The 17,978-nt window shown below is 34.3% G+C and overlaps 3 protein-coding genes across 9 annotated transcripts; 1 reads left to right on the forward strand and 2 right to left on the reverse strand.

Moving 5' to 3' along the window:
- The first annotated feature begins 2,550 nt into the window (after positions 1-2,550).
- On the forward strand, positions 2,551-4,650 carry LOC140985293 (uncharacterized). Of its 2 annotated transcripts, none has more exons than XM_073453109.1 (7): positions 2,551-3,048; positions 3,141-3,193; positions 3,314-3,394; positions 3,492-3,570; positions 3,655-3,753; positions 3,830-3,937; positions 4,024-4,650. In XM_073453109.1, exons 1-7 carry the CDS (start codon positions 2,551-2,553, stop codon positions 4,444-4,446), a joined length of 1,341 nt encoding a protein of 446 aa, XP_073309210.1. In that variant the 3' UTR covers positions 4,447-4,650. The 2 variants fall into 2 exon arrangements, with proteins under 2 accessions (XP_073309210.1, XP_073309217.1); XM_073453116.1 differs by having other exon boundaries at positions 3,655-3,726.
- A 1,715-nt stretch (positions 4,651-6,365) lies between these two features.
- On the reverse strand, positions 6,366-9,909 carry LOC140985316 (fasciclin-like arabinogalactan protein 17). 4 transcript variants are annotated; one of them, XR_012176743.1, is made up of 4 exons: positions 8,454-9,909; positions 6,782-6,907; positions 6,715-6,748; positions 6,366-6,619 (listed from the first exon to the last, which is right to left on the reverse strand). XR_012176743.1 is itself a non-coding variant. In XM_073453151.1 (2 exons), the coding sequence occupies exons 1-2, from the start codon at positions 9,772-9,774 to the stop codon at positions 6,834-6,836; spliced, it is 1,395 nt and encodes a 464-aa protein (XP_073309252.1). In that variant the 5' UTR covers positions 9,775-9,909; the 3' UTR covers positions 6,747-6,833. The 4 variants fall into 4 exon arrangements, 1 of the variants encoding a protein (XP_073309252.1); XR_012176742.1 differs by having other exon boundaries at positions 6,779-6,907; XR_012176741.1 differs by having other exon boundaries at positions 6,715-6,907; positions 8,454-9,908.
- A 4,958-nt stretch (positions 9,910-14,867) lies between these two features.
- On the reverse strand, positions 14,868-15,957 carry LOC140962688 (uncharacterized). Of its 3 annotated transcripts, none has more exons than XM_073421837.1 (2): positions 15,660-15,957; positions 14,868-15,413 (listed from the first exon to the last, which is right to left on the reverse strand). In XM_073421837.1, the coding sequence occupies exon 2, from the start codon at positions 15,406-15,408 to the stop codon at positions 14,992-14,994; it is 417 nt and encodes a 138-aa protein (XP_073277938.1). In that variant the 5' UTR covers positions 15,409-15,413; positions 15,660-15,957; the 3' UTR covers positions 14,868-14,991. The 3 variants fall into 3 exon arrangements, with proteins under 3 accessions (XP_073277938.1, XP_073277854.1, XP_073277778.1); XM_073421753.1 differs by having other exon boundaries at positions 14,868-15,532; positions 15,660-15,952; XM_073421677.1 differs by having other exon boundaries at positions 14,868-15,526; positions 15,660-15,946.
- Positions 15,958-17,978: the final 2,021 nt, after the last annotated feature.

Raw genomic sequence — 17,978 nt, forward strand, 5'->3', positions numbered from 1 at the left:
TGTGTGTATTAGGGATGTAAACGAGTAGAGCCGAACAGTATCAGATTTGCTCGACTAATTTAAGACGATCTCAAGCTCAATTCGAGATTTTATCATGAGGCTCGAGTTCGGCTCATATTGAAATTACTAATGTCACGAATAGATCGAGATCGATTTGTTAATAGGTCGTTTATCATGTATAATGAGACTGACTCGAGTTCGGCTAGTCAAGAAAGCTCGTTTTCGAGTTCGTCGAGCATTTTAAGCCAAAAATGTGACGAAGATATGAAAATTTAAGGAGATAAACTTCTCATTTAGTCTTTTAATACCATCTTTTACTCATATATCGATGTGAGACCATATAGTTGTCTTCCAATGGTTGAGTTATTGCACACTTACGGCCCAACAAACTAACTGAGCTCAAGCCACATAAATGAGCCGAGCTCGATCTCGCGAACATTTTTATGAGCTTAGGAATCAAATATCCTTAAGCTCGAGCTCGACTCAATAAAATTGTCGAACTCGAACTCGAACTCAAATTTGAATTCGACTCGATAAACTTAACGAATGATCTCGAATAAACTTTTTACGGATTCAAGTTCTTGAATTCGTTTTTATCCCTACATCTTCCACTATAAAAACAATAATAATTGGAGCATTATCCTAATTTACGCTGCTCGCTATCAAGATAGGTGATGACACGTCAAGAAGAGGACCAATCAGGTTGCTCCAAATAACCACGTCAGCTTCCGCTCGACAACCCCATGGCCCCAACATTCCGGTTTAGTAACCCCCCACGTTCTTCTACAGTTTTTCTTTCGGTTGGTTTTATTTGAATCAATAATTTGTCTTCTCCGTTTTTACGATATCGCCCTTGTACTTTTCACTGGCAAAAATGTTATTTTACGCCTTTACCCTCCCTGTAACAGCCGCCATGACCAATATTTGACTTCTGGAGATGCTTAAATATCCAATTTACCCTCCAAAACGACAAAAACCAAGAAAATTAGAAAAATATATTATTTTAACATCGACTTACCTTGAAGATCAAGTATCATATCATCTCATATATGAATATTTGAAAGTTGGGACAAACCACAATTTTAAGCCACGTAACATCAATTTCATTATAAAAATCTAAATGTATAAAACTAAACATCAAACCGATATATTATATTTTTCATATTTTCTACCGTCGAACGCATAAAACTCGACCGAGATGAACTACTATACCGATTTTATCAAGCAAAAAGTTAAATTTTCAAATAACATGTCGTTGTCCTTTTGCTACTATCATCGCAAGCTGAGCACATAAATGGCATAAAAATAAATGACTCAGTATGAAATTGTTGGTTGCTTGTTGATTTCACCATGAACTTATCAAGTTGAGTAAATATCCAAGAGACTAAGTACCTTTGATGCATCTTCTCCAAGCATAGGAACATTCATTCTAAGTAGTAAATTTCGGAATTTGTATATGCAGAGGACAACTATCAATTTTATTTATAAAAAAAAAAGTGTCCAAAAAATTTTAAAATATTCGACACATTTTTTTTATTATAACCTAATTATTTTTATTTGATTGGTTTGCAAATTCAGATTGTGATATCCCATAACATATAGATATTTAAAAATATTTGATAAATACTACATGTATCAACAAGATAATATTTTTTTAAATAGTGCATAATTTAAAAAAGTTTGCTCTGCATGACTTGGTGCAAACTTGCCAATTCTAAAAGGAGTAACCTCCTATAAATTTCCCTACTAAAATGATTGGAATTTAGAGATTGGGGACAGTCGTCGAATCTGATATTATATAGATTATTTTGGTTTTTTTAAGAATTTGTGTTGCTTGTTAAAAATGAAATTATTATTGGATATGGTTGGTTGACTGGTCATTACGGTAATTTCGCTTGCCTCGCTCTTCCCTCTCACGTAGTTTTGTCGAACTACACACGTCACCTTTTATAGAAAACATTATTCAAATTCCACTCATAATTCTACTCTGCGGCACAGTTTTGCGCTTCAATACGATCTCGCCATCATCAATCCAACTTCCTTAAAACAGGTTAATCCTTCTGTTTTATCGTTCTTAACTGCTTCGAATCTTGTTCTGGCTCTGGAATGGGATCAAATTTTTACTGTTTTGATCATTGTTATTCTAGATTTTGCTCAAGTTTCTTGACACCAACTTGTTCAAGATCCATGGGTTTTCCATTCTGATCTTTCTGGAATCTCTTGTTTGAATCTGTGATTGTTAAGTATGGTATTTCTCTAGCATTCGACCCAATGCTCTGTTTGATTTTACGGTGTAAAATCTTGAACTGGCTTTGTTACTACTGGGAAAAAAATCAGTTTTTTATATGTACCTTGTTAACTAATATTCTGGATCCAATGTCAGTAACTCAAGACTTGAAGTTTCTTTCTTGGGTTTTCTTATATATATCTTTCAGATTTGCCGACTTCATTTACTTGTTGCTTTAATTCAGTTGAAAATGGGGTGATTTTTTATTTTGGGTCATTGATTATTGTACTTTTGCGGATCTGTCTAGGATACTTTATTCTGGGATGGAATCGAATAATGGAGCTCAACTTGATGACGAAAAGAAACTCAACACAGAGAAAATTAATGGGGAAGGGTCAACTTTGGTTGAGACAGAAAATATCAGCCACAGAGAACCAGTTTCTGGTGGAAAAGAAGTGTACAAAGATTTGATAAACGAAAAGAAGGGTGTCGATTCTTCTGGTCCAGAAGCCAAATTGTCTGAATTTGTATCAAAAAGTAGAGCATCAACTCAAAGTAAACGAGATTCCAATGGTAATGGTCCAAAGAACAAATCATCCAAGAATCAATCTACTGGCTCGAAAGGATCGGTTGTGCTTGGCCGTAATACCAAGCCTAGTTTGAGCCAGAGCCTCTCGTTTCCAGCCAAAGGCCGCCACTCCGATGTTATGAAAAGAAGCATTGACACGCATCCAGTGAAGTCGCAGAAAAATGGTGCAAAACCAGAGCATTTTGAGGGCGTAACAAGTTCAGGGAACGCACCAAGGATTCGTCAATCTTGGGTAAACCTTAATTTCTGCATGTTGTCCCGTCATTTTTCTTGCATTCTCAGTATATTTTCTGACAATTGAGCAATTGTATGTGGCTGACTCAGCCAGTGAAACATGAAAATGCGAATGGAAATGCGGCCAATCCGGGTTCTGCTGGGTATGTGGGAGTGGCCTTTCTTTATATTTCATTGGTTTTTGTCACTTTAGAAGCTCGTCATTTAATGTAATGCTTCTTCGAATGATGCTCTGACTGTTGATTTTTTGTTTATATTCGAAGATTGGTTGAAAAGAATTCAGACCATATCAACAATGCGTTGCCTGTTAAGGAGGAGGAGGATACTGGTTCCATTACTTCATCGTAGTGTTTCAGATTAGACACCATTATCTTCCTTTTTCTTGTCTTAAATTTTTTCCCATAGAACAGTAACGTCGATTAATTTGCATGATTTGAACAGAAATGCTACTCCTCAACATAAGAATAATGTCTCAGCATTCCCATTTAGATTGGAAGAGCGTGCTGAAAAGCGAAAAGAGGTCAACCATGTGCCATACATATCTCCGTATTTTTTTTCAAAAAATATTGAACCTTCCGATGAATAACATGCTATTGATCATCAGTTTTATTCGAAGATTGAGAAGAAAATACATGCCAAGGAAGTTGAAGTGAGCAATCTGGAAGCAAAATCCAAGGTGCTTGAGATCAGACAGGAAACCGATGTGCTGTTAAGTTCTCATACCTATGATGGAATTTGGTTTGTTTCATGATTTTATGTTCTTGTGATTGATATGTTAGGAGAATCAAGAGGCAGAAATTAAGCAATTGAGGAAGAGTTTGACTTTTAAAGCTACACCTATGCCGAGTTTCTACAAAGATCCCCCTCCAAAAGCTGAACTCAAGAAGGTATGTGAGACCCATTAATCTTTGATGATCAAACTAGTAAAACTAGTTCAGCGTGATCCTTTTATTTTGTTTTTTCATTTGATCAGATTCCAACTACACGACCCGTATCTCCTAAGCTTGGAAGGCGTAAAAGCACTGAATCCACTGCTAGGAACTCGATTGAAAATGGAGGTTCCACTCTCAGTCCAATCGTAACTAAAGAAAATCAGGCGTTAGATAAGTCTTCTGAGGCAAATGGTGATAAGGGCAATGTGGTTTCGGTAAAGAAATCCATCAAAAGCTTGGAATCCAAACCTCGTACACGACAATCTTTGGCTGCTAAAAAAGTAAAGAATGGGGAGACAGAGAAAAAAGAAGTGCAAATCAATGCACCTAGCTCAGAAGAAATCCGAGAACTAGAGAATCAGGTTGAAGAATGTCCAGAAAATAATTTTTCCAATGAAAATGGAGAATTTCTTGGTTCAACAACTTCGGTGGCAATTGCTTCTGAAGTTGTTACTCAAGGTTAAAAGGGATTTATTCATTTATTTATTAATCAAACTTTAAATTGGGGTTCTTGCACAATGTTCAGACTTTGAAGTTTACCTTTTTGTTGTGAATATTGTTGTTATATGTTAATGTTTTGAGTCGTATAAATATGTTGTTTTCAGTCTATTACAGTGCTATGTAAAAAAGAGATGCTGAATTTTATCATATTTTCATATTCTTATAATTTATGATTTCCTTTTTTTTTCACAGATTTTCTTTTTCAGTGTCATAAATGTAATTAACTTATGTACAAATGCTTGGAATTAAAGCAAAAATATACAAATTTTGGTACGAAATCAAAAAGATAGTTCTTTTATTGTTTATTTTGTTAAAAGAAAATGAACCGACATTGATTATTGGATCTGTGTCTCCGTCGATGGGCCAACATTGTTTTAGGTTTTCTTGCTGGGCTGGATTTTGGTCCAATTCTTGTGGATTATACTGTTGGGCCCGAAAGGTGAATTTTCTATACTTAAAAATAAATGAAACGTGTTAAAAAAAAAAAAGTTAAATCAAACAAGCCCTGATGTTTGTTTAATTTCATAATTTTGACGAGGCAAAAACTTGTGCGAGACGGTTTCACATGTCGTATTTTGTGAGACTGATCTCTTATTTGGGTAATCCATAAAAAAATATTATTTTTTATACTAACATTATTACTTTTTATCGTGAATATCGGTAGAGTTGACCCGTCTCATAGATAAAGATTCGTGATACCATCATGTGAAAGACTACTCTTTTGACAATGTCAATATAAATAGATTCCTTGAGAAATTTAGCGGGATCCATAATAGAGATTGCACAGCTGTGAGATGTGAATCGAAGAGAAATTTTCAGAGGCATGATTTATTATTTTAAGCTATTAATAAGTTGAAGAAATTAGAAATGTAATTCAGATTTGCTGGTGATGTTTGAGACTTTTTGAGTCGCCAATAAAAGAATAAAGTGGACGAATTGTAAAGTCCCCACAAACTATTAATTCCATGCGAGACAGCTAAGTTCTTATTTATTATAGCGTGATTAAGATTTAAACGTGTAATTGATTATTAATTAAAAAAAGAAATGTATTTGGTCACATCGAAATAAAATATTTAATGAATTTAAATGAATGGATGGAGTAATAATTAGTTTAAAGCAAACTGATCGTGTACCAATAATTGATAATGATATGTAATAATAATATATATATATATATAATACTATATTTGAAAATGACTTTAAAATGGTGGTTAATACATGGTTTTTCCCGTAAGGTGCAATGTCCAATCTCTGTACTCCAAATATCAACAAAGACGGGATTTTATTGTCACCAGCATGAGCCTCGACCCATATCTACTCACTATTATGCATAAGATTTATCCAATCCAACCACTGGAATTTCTATTTTCCCAAAATTAGAACCAAAAACTTCTTACACTATAGATTTTGACAACAATCCTGGTTAATACATGATTTTTCACGTAAGGTGCAATGTCCAATCTCTGGCCTCCAAAAATCAACAAAGACGGGGGATTATCAGACCATTCAAAATTAGTAACTTGTTTTCTACATTATAAAGTCAAGAATTTTTTTTTTAGGACAAAATGTTAATATTTCGATTGCTTGAATATTGAACAATTTCATCTAAGCAAGATTTAAAATCTCAATATGCATAGTCTCATTTAAATAAAACATTTTTTGCATAAGTAATTAAAGTCAATCGTGCATTATTAATTATATATATACATACATATGTATATATATATTCAAATGATAGTTTGCACGATTCTTTGACCACAATATAAAAACATTAAAATAATTAACGAATTAATTGTTCTTTGTCCCTTGAATTTTTTTTTAATTGCGATTGATTTGTCTTAATATCATGAATAATTGATAAATACAAAAAACATCAGTAAAATAAAGAGAAAAGGAAGGAACTTAAATATTTTGCAGAAACCGTCGGCAGGAGGAAAAAAACACTTAATTACAAATAAAAAAATCGACATTTAATTACAGTATTTAAATCAAAATAAAAAATAAAAAAAGGAAAAAAATAATTTAAAAAAAAACGAAAACAAAAACCTCCACTCTGAGGGTTCAAGCGTTTCCTGCAACGCAAAGCACCAACACCACACGAGTCACGACCATTTACGGCCTTCCTCTAATCAAGAACTGCATTTTTACATAAATAAATAAGTTATTTTCTGAACATATTTCTATGATATAATATTTTAAATTTAAATAGAAAAACTGAATATTTCACTTACCTTTTTCTGAAGCACTTTGCATCCTTTTAAACTTTTATTATTATTTTTATTTTTATTATTATTATTATTATTATTATTATTATTATTATTTTCCTCCACATTTCCCAAGTATGAACTTTTTAATAACAGCTAGAGACACGAGAGTCTTGTCCAACAGCCCCAAGCAATGTACACGCCATTTCTAACAATTTTCCTGCACAAAAATTCAAACAAAATAGTAAGATTCCACCAAGAAGATACAAATATATACAATAATTTGATTAAATAATTAAATCCCTTTTCAATATTATAAACTAATACCCTATTCATCTAAACTTACAAAGGAAACTACTTAAAAAACAAATTATAAGATTTTTTAAAGATTAATTGTATCATGCAAATATGAAATAAGAGCTCTTTCGAGTTCATAAAACATAATTTAAACTCTGATTAAAATCTTATAAAATATTTCAGTGAAAACAAGGAAAACCAACTTTTAAAGATATGAAATTTCAGAAAGCTTAATTATAGAGCTTTTACTTTACTTCACAAACCCTTGTAAATTTTATGTGCACATTGTTTTTCCAAATATATTAACATTATTATCCGTGGGGCCAATCTTTAAATTCATTGTCACCGACGAAATGAGGAGAAATAAATTTGATGCCAACTTTATTTTATACACATAAATGAAATATTAAGATATATTTTTCTGTCAACAGCTATACATAAATTCATTGAAAGCCACAGCACACCAAATTGAACAGCTCGTCAAAAAACAGGCTGGTCTGAAACTGATGCCTTAAAATCAAGAATTGTATTATGCCACACAGCTAGCTAGGCTGAAATGGTTTTTATGACATTATGCGTGTTCTATACTTCTATTATTGTTTTGGCAAATGCTGACTAAGTGAATGATTTACATGTAACCTAGGCATTACAACATGTTAATGTTTTACAATCATGCAGACCAAGGATCAAAGAAACATTCTTTGCTGCATGAATCTCACGTTGTAAACAGGAAGAGACCGAGTTGCTATTTTTTACATATAGGTCCCTTATGTATTAAGGAACATTAACAAGCGATAGAGCCTCAACAGAAGCCCATTGATTGTGTGCACCAAATTCTTTTAAAATATCAAGAAGATTGTTTTTGGTGTTCCTTACAGCATGGGATCGAGTCCCCAACCGACAAAAGCAAATACCTAACAATCTTGGCCATTGAGGATCGAATATTTCCCCAAACTATCAACACAAAAATATTTCTTTCAGCCTGTCATATCTCGTCCCTTGGTTTCTAAAAACGAAAACCCCAAACAAAGTAGCATTTTTTTGGCCTACAAGGGTATTGAAAGTGAAATATGGTGATTATTACAGCCAGCCTAATGTAACCCTGAAAAAATACCGAGACTTTTCTTGCATCCAAAGGTATTGAGAACCGGCAAGAAACGTAAGTTTTGCGGTGGTTAAACCTAGGCATGAACAGGCTCGTTAGCAGTTGAGACCCACTATTAATGGACTGGTGCCCAACACCAAAACGATGGAAAAAGCCAAATAACATGGCAGCTGTAAAGCCTAATGCTAGTGTTCCTCTTCGACTCATCCATCCACACCGAATTATGTGGCAATTATTGTCCCATCGGGGACAACCTGAATCCTAATCGATTCACAGATTAGGGCCACTCAGACACTACCAATTATCTACAGCTAATTAATTAACGAAAGGGTAGTTAAGAACAGTAACTAATTAAACATCGTACCTCTTCTTGGTTTGGAAGCAACTTTAGCAACAGTGGCAGCTTTAGAAGGAAGTTTGCTTTCTTCTGTTGGAAACAGGACCCCATCAATTCCCTGAACAGAGATCCTCCCGTCTGTATAGATATCCGGGTCAAACAGGTAGGCGGATCCTTCTCCTTGCCCGAATTTGACAGACCCGTCGGCCTCCTCCGCCGCCACCTTATGCGGCAGTCTCAATGTGTCGTACTTTACCTTCCCAAATCTCCTCACCGCGTTGTACATACTTTCCTCTGTTTGGTATTCGGGAATCAGGTGATAATACATGATTTGCTCCGGGGCACCGGGTTCACTTAATTGGTCTGTAGTCAATTTCGCCATTGCTTCATCGTTTGGAGCTAATACTGTGAGCACGTAACCTTCTGAGACTAATCTTCCCATTTCTGAAGCCAGCGAGGTGAGATTCACCAAGATATCCGCCATTTCGTTGTATCCTCCGTAATGCAAGAGGGTTTGAATGAAGTCTTTGACCTGACTCTCGCCGTCAAAGTGGTGGTGCGGTCCACCAGGACCGGGAGCCGGTGCCGGAGCCAGGGACGGACCGGGAGCCAAAGCGTCGAAGATGGGCAATATCGGAGAAGAACCGACTGGTACAGGCGGCGCAGGTTTCTTCAGCCTGTGGGTCCTTGGGTCAACTTCCGGTGCACCTTCTGGTATTACGGCGGAGGTCGCCCTCAAGCTCCGCCGCGCGTTGAAATCTTGTTGAACAGATTTCGGGACCAACAATCCCTCAATGCCGTGAATAATTCCATCTGGACGAACTATATCATCTGATTTGACAACCTTCGCCATTCCCACAATTTTCTCACCATTCGTCTCGGTCAGTTGAATCTTCTCCCCATTCGCATCGCGGCAGAGGCTGGCGTGATGAACAGACTTCTTTTTTACCCCCACGGGCCAATGTTTGGACTCAATGCGAGCTGGAATCATATGAAACAGAAGAAGATTCTGCAGGGATTTGAGATTTCCAGGCTCCAGCAAGAAGCGCTTGAACTCCGGGTCCAAATCCCGTTCCAAAGCCTCATTCTTAGGAGCAAAAATAGTGATATTATGCTTAGAAACGGCCTCTTCAAGAGTCTGCAGCAAGAGTGCTTTCTCCACAAGTTCCGAGAGCTCGGTGTAGTGAGAATCCAAAAGGGCTACAAGAACCGAATTGGAATTGATTTGTGCCGCCGCGTTTGAGGATTTGGCCAAGAGATTTTCAGGCAATGCAGAAGCCGTGATTGCCAGAAAAGCGAAAAGGGTAAAGAAAACAAGATTGGGGACGCCATAGATCTGAGAATCCATGGCGTTTGAGGTGTCTCAGTGTAGAAGAAGAATGGTTGCGTTCCTTTGCGTATTTGTGGAGAGTAAGGAACAGTGGGGTTGGGTTTGTGTAAGAGAAATGTGGCTTTAGCTTTGGGGAGTGGGCTGTGTAATGTAAGCAGAAAGGGTTGACGTAATATTTCCTGTATTTACTGTTCTCTCATTTTGTTAAACAACAACTTTGACTAATTCTCAAGATTTTATAATAAGTTTCTATTAAATAAAGATTTTATCCGAATGAAAGTTCTAAGAAATATAATCATAAATTATATTTTTTCAAGAAATATAAAGGATAATCTAAGATAAAAAGTTGAAATTTTTGTTGCGTAAAATAATAACCGAAGAAAAATAAGACAAAAAAAAAGGGCATATGGAAGACAGATTGGAAGTGGGACCACGCGGAGTTAGCAGTCGGTGAACGGCTCAGTAAGCCGTCCTCGTCGCGTTTTAAGCCGATACCCACTCCAAATCCCCACCGACAGCCCATGGTGTTTTTATTAAGGATTAAAAAAACGATTTTTTTTCTTTTGTTTTTTTTTTTTAAAGGATTTTTTTTCTTTTGTTAAATTTAAGAATCATCTGTCTTCTCTTTATTATAATAATTTATTTTCTTAACTGTCAGTTATCTTGCTATTCTATTTGGGTTCCTGCTGAGCTGTTATTTAGATAAATGTTTTTAAAATCCGATCAAATCGGTCAGTTCGATCAAAAATCAATCACGAGTCCGATTTGAAGATCACAAAAAAATCATTTTATCAGTCAAAACGGTCAAACTCGATCGTAAATCAGTGGGATCGATTCACGATTTTTTTTTAAAAATTATATTTAATTTTTGTTATATAATAATACAATATAAAAATAAATGCATATCGGTGGCTTAGCAAGCCGTGTAAGAGGTTGGAACATTTTAAGGGAACTCGTGAGGAGGGGGATCCAATTCACGACCAAAAATGATTTATGTCCACGCCCCTATAGAAGCGCGTGACAATAACGCTTAGTCACGCTTCAACTAGGACGTCTCGGCCAACTGCCGATGCTTTCTCATATCTCAATTCATATATAAATGCAATATAAAAAATGCGAATCTTTTTTAATATTTTTTAAAATTTATATGTATCTATGAATATATTGTCAATGCTAAGCGACTTGCTTCGGTTTTTGGGTATTTCGTTTTTCTTTTTTGTTATTCGAGACATTATGCACCAATTTCCCGACAGTTCGAGTGAAATAAATCAAGGTAAAGATTTGTGTGAGACGGTTTCATAGGTCGTATTTTGTGATACATCTTTATTATTTGGGTCATCCACGAAAAAGTATTACTTTTTATGCTAAGAGTATTCTCTTAATTGGGTCATCCATGAAAAAGTATTACTTTTTATTGTGAATATCGGTAGGGTTCACCCGTCTCACAGATAAAGATTCGTGAAACCGTCTCATAAGAGACCTACTCATAAATCAAAGCTCTGAATCATGAATTACTCGGTGGGTGTTTGGTTTTAATCTTACATATAGTATAGAAATGTAATTATTCAGAACTCCCAAATTGGATAAATGACAATCTCATAAATTCGATAAATGACTATCTAATTCAATGTCTCATCAGACACTAAAAATTTAGGTTTCAAGTTAGATTTTGTGTTCGAAATCTAATTGTAATGAATCGAAATAACTTTTATGAAAGAAAACACTTTGAAGTCTCTCATCCAAACCTCGAGTGCATTTTACAAAATAATTTTGTTATAGGTTTAAATAGCAAATGATTATGGGGTTTACGTGAAAATTTTTTTTCCATCGTTTAGTGAAGCTCAAAACTATAGATTTGTGGCCGGTGGGCGTTGGTCCAAGTGGCATCTTGAATGTCATTTATTGATTTTGGGTGGAATAATTATTAATGGTTGAGTTATATATTTACCAACAATCATAATTTGATAAAGCGAAAAGCGTTCGATCTTATAATTAATATCAGAGTCAAGGTCACGAGTTTGATTCTCATTGATTGCAATGACTGCAACGGAGAGAGATTGTTAAAGTGCAATAATTGTTCATGATGGTTACCACCAGCGATAGCTTTTAGTAAAACGTTCTACAATTGATATAAGAATCAAGATTACGAGTTCGATTCTCGTTGGTTGCAACGAATACAATTATCGAGAGAGAGATTGTTGAGTGTAATAATTGTACATGTTGGATAGAGTAATCGAAATGTGGTTTTTGTGCTGCTGAACAATTTAATAGATTTGAGTTGCATCGTTATTTGAAGCTATAACTTTTGATAAAACATGACAAACGTTCGAAACTACAGTTGACATCGACTCCTGTTCCAACCTTCCCCTCCTCCATTGTAAATCACAAAGAAGAAACCAAAATTTGTTTCGTACTCTCGTATAATGTGGGAAGAAAGGGGTTAATTTATGTCACCATATGGATCACATCTTATTGGGCTTTGGGTAGTTGGGTTGGGACTTATTACTAATTATTTTATTCTTCTCACAGCCCAAAGGTGAATGGGTAATCTTTTCCCTGTCTCGAGGAACTAAGCTTGAAAATGTAGAGAGAAAATTAATAACTTCGTTACAATAATATATTTTTTCACATAATGATATCCCTATATTACTAATACTTAATTTAATTTAAAAGGTTAAATAATGTACTTGTTGGCCAATTGTGGGAAAAAAATGACTTTTATTTTAGTTAGAGTTTGTTACAATTAGATCTCAAACCTAAAACCTCGTTCCAAACATGAGACCAGATGAATTACAAGCAAATGGCGAAAAATATTAGACTGAAGTTTCAGTATTCTTGCCCAAAACAAACAAAAGCCCAACCAAATTGCCTCAATGTTAAATAGGGTGTAATAAATGTTGAGATTCGAACAATTTGCATAGTAGGTAATACCATTACCTCTACATAAGTAATGCATTGCCCGAGCTGTCCACGACATAGCATGATCCGACAAAAGCACTGCTCATAGAGCGAATTCTTTTTCCATTTACATTACATACAAAAGCATCGGATATAACTTAAATTTAAAGTCTGTAATTTGAGAATATGCCTCACAGATTGCCACTGTATTTGAATTGTGCTTTGATCCCACTCCAAGTCCAACTTCCACAACATTCACAATTGTCACGTTCATTTAAAGTCTGTAATTATCAGACTGACCACGCTTGAAAACCTTCTGATGTTCTATTAACGGCCTTTGCTCTTAAAAGTGTGCAGATCATTCAGTCCGAGGACTATTTGCTAAGTCTCTAGCATTCTCGTGAAGCACATATCTGGTTCAGAAAATAGTCTACTCAACTTACGCGATTTATCCTACTAACATTAATATATATCTTAAATTTCAAATTTTTGGTAGAATTGGGTAGTGTGCCACGATTTGGGCATGTGATTGGATAAGTTGGAGCCAGAAGATGTGGGGAGTATTGATGAGAGAGGACAAAGGGGACCATTTTGTGGAGGCTCATTCTGCAATATTGCAACCATTTTCGAAACCACCTGGACTCCCCGTCCGACGCTGACCCCTCAAAATTCAAAGTACGGCCCTTCAATTATTATGTCAATCAAAACTCTTTCTTTTTAACCTTTGATCAATTTTCTAAATAGCGTAGCAATTTTGGGGCAAATAAAGTTCCAACCAACTTTGAATCAGAATCAGAATCAGAATCAGAATAAGAATCAGAATCAAAATCAAAATCAAAATCAGTCCCAGTTGGGTCAAATCCGATTGATATTTATTATTTTTTTTCCTTTCAAAATTTTAGTTTTTTACCTTTATTTAATGAGTAATTTTAATATAATATGAAAACTTGTTGAAAATAATTAATGTGTTTAGATTACATTTACTTGGGGTTATTAGCATATGAATTATGATATAGCTATTAATCCTAAGGGTGGAAAAACTGCCGAAATCTTTGGCATAACAAAGTTATCATACCGAAAATTTCAGGACGATATGATAACAATATCAAAATTTTTGATACAATATCGATATGAAATTTTGGTATTTCAGCATATATCGAAACACCTAAGCAATGTTTATAAAATTTTAAGATATAGTATTATTAAGTAATGAAATCATAAATAAAATAAAAAACAATTGTGTGATAGAAGTATTTTATATTTTCCTATCATGTTCTTCTATTTTAATACATTTTTGTTAAAAGCTTTTGTAACCATAATGCAATGATTTTTTTTTTTTAGCAATCGATTTTTTTGATATAAACTGTATAATACCAATATTTCGATATACCGCAAAAATTCAGTATAATCGATATGCAATTTGTACTATATCGAAATTTCAATATGATATCGGCATAATTTTTCTCATATCAAGAATTTAGGTACAATATGAACGAAATTTGTTGATATATCTTACCGAACCATCCCTAATTATTATCCATTAATACAACGTTTACTTGCAAAAATTAAAATGCTCTTAAACTTAAAGGCCGTTAATAGTTAGATTTGGACATCATTTTTCACCCTTGATTTAGTAAGAATAAATTATTATTATTATTATTATTATTTCTCCAATGGAAGTCTGTAGTTTCTTCGCCTTCTAGAATCAGCAAATAACATTAACTTGTCTTTGTGTGTGAACAAAGACGTTCCTGTCAAGATATTAATTAATGATTAGAAAGGAGAATATGAAAACAAAACACAATTTATTTTTGATAATTAAGTTTACTTAAGAGAATACTACCAGAAGATAATCGATTATGTATGGTCCATTTAATGTCAATTGTCACATTCATCATTATGATCTCGGTGACTATTGACAAATACACCTTTTTTTGTAGAACACACGTGACACGTTCTTTTATGTTAATTTTTTGAGATTGTATATTTTATTTACGCCATTTATAAAAAAAATATTAATTTTTATTATAAATATAAACACAGTTAATATATTTCAAAAATAAATATATTTTGTGATAGATATGTATCACAAAAGACATACTTATTTCCTTTGGGAGAATCGAAATTTAAGACTCTTACCGTCGACAACATTAATTAGAATGTTTTTTTAAATGTGAATTTCTCACATTTAACATGAAAAAGGATTACAAAGATTAATTCCATCACGAAAAAAGATTTTCTCTAATAGTTTTTTCAAAGGGCAAGAACCAAAACGATATGTATCAAACACTTTCCCAGTAAATTAAGCAGCAATTTTAGAACTTTTTTTTTACAGTTTCATTTTTCACTTCTTTGAGAAGAACTCCTCCAGAATCCAGCGCTGTAAAATTTTTCCCACATCTCCTTCTCCAGCTCAATCACCTCCTTGTTGTCCCCCGTTTCCAGAGTATTAACCATGGCTACCGAGTGCATCTGCACCTCCTTTTCATCGCAACCGCACTTCCGTGGCTGCAGAAGCCCTTTCTTCATCAGCTTCATGCGCCGCTTCCGCCTCAAGGCCTTCCGGCATAGCCCCGCCGGCAACTTGTACACAGCCAGCAAAAGAAGGTTGACAATCCCGCAGGGACAGCAGCAGCACACCGCTACACACTCCGCTGCCGTGCCTCCCGCAACCTCCGCCAGCCTCACCTTCCTCACGCCGCCCCGTGACCTGCAGTCTGAGTTCTCCAGCAGCGGCTTCCGCCGGTCAACCATCGAACCTGGCGGACGCAGCACGATTTGCCTTGTCATTACTATATATATATATATATACTCGATCAATGTCCTCCAATCTCACAGTTGTTTTTCGATCTCTTCGACAAAATCTCGCAATCTGCACCTCAAGAATCACAAAAGCATCCAAATTTAACAAATCCGACCAAAAACAAAATCATCCCATTTCCTGATCACCCGAATCAAACGAGTTCATTAACAAAATGAATGACAAGAAAACTAAAATAGAATACCTGGAAATGTCAAAACACATCTTAATTAACAAAAGTTGCGGAGCGGAAGCCTTGCCATGCTCAGGCTGGGGGGATACGGGAAGATTCGACCGCCGGGCCACGCAATAAACTCGTGCCCCTTTTTTCTTGGATGATGGAAGAAAAGTTTTCGAATGTTTAGCAGCCACCGATTTGAAAAATTCAACCGATCGGTTCCCCTACTCTGCAGCTATCAGGTTCTACTATTATTATCTTCTGTTGTTGGCTATATTAAAACTTTAGATTGAGGTTATTCTGGTAATCCCACAATTCAACAATTAATTAATTTTTATGAAATCTCGTCCATAATAAATACAGAAATTTTTGGATTGCTGAGAATATTCTCCTTTAATGCAAATAAATTGAGTTGCAGAAACTAATAAAAGTTAAATGATTCTATTAAGTCATTTTCTAAACACAAAGTTTAAAAGTTAATGGAATGCAATAACTACTCACCAAGTAAAAGAGTGGGTCTCATGTGAGACTGTCTCACGGATCTTAATCTGTGAGACGGGTCAGTCCTACCCATATTCACAATAAAAAGTAATACTCTTAGCATAAAAAGTAATACTTTTTCACGGATGACCCAAATAAGAGATCCGTCTCACAAATACGACCCGTGAGACCGTCTCACACAAGTTTTTGCCCAAGTAAAAATAGTTAGGTTAACTCATATTATCAAACAAAAAAATGAGAAAAAAATTGCATTTTTGGTATCGTCTTTTTGTTTGTTTGTTTTTTTTATCATACGTTAGTTTTACTTAATTTACTGTATTTGTTTTGTATTTGTAATTTTAATTTTTTACGTAACGTTGTAATACATGAGATGAAATAATTAAAATTAGAAGATATGTGATAAAAATTGAAATTCTCTATCATATAATATCAAAATCGCAAATAAGTTACATGCTTAATTACTTCATAAAACTTCATAAAAATGCTTTAAATCTTGAAATTCCCTATCATATAATATCAAAATCGCAAATAAGTGACATGCTTAATTACTTCATAAAACTTCATAAAAATGCTTTAAATCTTGTCACATATGTACCATTTACGAGTCCCATACAATTATAGTTTTCAAGGCACATTGTATTACAATTATATATGTTATTTGCATGTATTATTTTAAAGACAAAAACTTGTGTGAGACGATCTCACGGGTCGTATTTTGTGAAACGAATATCTTATTTGAGTCATCGATGAAAAATTTTTACTTTTTATGTTAAGAGTATTACTTTTTATTGTGAATATCGGTATCCGTCTCTAAGATAAAGATTCGTGAGACCGTCTCTCAAGAGATATATTATATTTTAAATGCATCCGACACAATATAACACAAATCTTTTTAGATATGCTTTTAAAACTTTTTTGGTAAAATTTACACATAATTATTTTTTATTATTATTATAAACATGTATTTGTTTGATAGCATCGGGCAGCCTAATTCATGTGTCCTTTCATACCAGCTCATCACATTATCCTTAATTAAATACGAATCACGACTCAACCATCCCAACTTTGCAAGGGTATGATTTGTGCTTCAACCTACTTTTATTCTCTCCTTTCTTTTATAAACTCAAATGTCCAGACTTTGTTCGACCAATTTTGGAGAAGACGATCTTTCTTCCTAATTTGTTTAAGAAAAACTTAGATTCAGTTACAATCTATACACGTTTAATGTCGACTCTCATTTAGTTTTCATCGCATTGATCCCTTCAAATGAGAAGTTTGTATTAGTCAGAACAAAGTAACGTACATGTTAATTAATAATCGGGAAAGTCTCTAGTGACACGGTCACATAGATTTATATCTTTGAGATTGGTCGATCTAATCTATATGTAGAGTGAAAAGTGATAATTTTAACCTAAAAAATAATATTTTTCATGGATTATATCATATATGAGATCTGTATCATAAAAGTAACTCGTAAAATAATTATACAAAAGTTTTTCAGATAATACTCACGTTTGAAAGTTGGTGAGACAACAGGCTGTTCTTTAATTTTTTGATAATTTAAAAGAATCATATAATTTTGACTTTATTATTAAATTACGAATTAAATTAAACGGGCTACTTTCTTTAAACGCATCTTCTGATCATATGGCTCAAATTGCTCCTTTATGGGTCACGTGAAATGAATGGAGCCAATTGTGTTAATGGAAACAATCTATATATTTTATATTTAGTGAATTTTTTTTATGTAATTTACATATTTTCAAGAAATCAATTTATTCATAATTTTGGCCCACTTGTTGTGCTATTTTTAAAATCTTAATCAATTGTCATCGGAGTGGTGAC

This window comes from Primulina huaijiensis, chromosome 1 (assembly GCF_012295235.1).
Source record: "Primulina huaijiensis isolate GDHJ02 chromosome 1, ASM1229523v2, whole genome shotgun sequence".
In the NCBI taxonomy this organism is placed as follows: domain Eukaryota; kingdom Viridiplantae; phylum Streptophyta; class Magnoliopsida; order Lamiales; family Gesneriaceae; genus Primulina; species Primulina huaijiensis.

Coding starts and splice junctions, on each gene's coding strand:
- LOC140962688 (XM_073421753.1), bottom strand. CDS start 15,444: ATGACAAGGCAAATCGTGCTGCGTCCGCCAGGTTCGATGGTTGACCGG.
- LOC140985293 (XM_073453109.1), top strand. CDS start 2,551: ATGGAATCGAATAATGGAGCTCAACTTGATGACGAAAAGAAACTCAAC. Junction 3,395..3,491: donor ACTGGTTCCATTACTTCATC/GTAGTGTTTCAG, acceptor TGATTTGAACAG/AAATGCTACTCCTCAACATA. Junction 3,754..3,829: donor AGATCAGACAGGAAACCGAT/GTGCTGTTAAGT, acceptor TTGATATGTTAG/GAGAATCAAGAGGCAGAAAT.
- LOC140985316 (XM_073453151.1), bottom strand. CDS start 9,774: ATGGATTCTCAGATCTATGGCGTCCCCAATCTTGTTTTCTTTACCCTT. Junction 6,908..8,453: donor TGCTTCCAAACCAAGAAGAG/GTACGATGTTTA, acceptor ATTTTTGTGCAG/GAAAATTGTTAGAAATGGCG.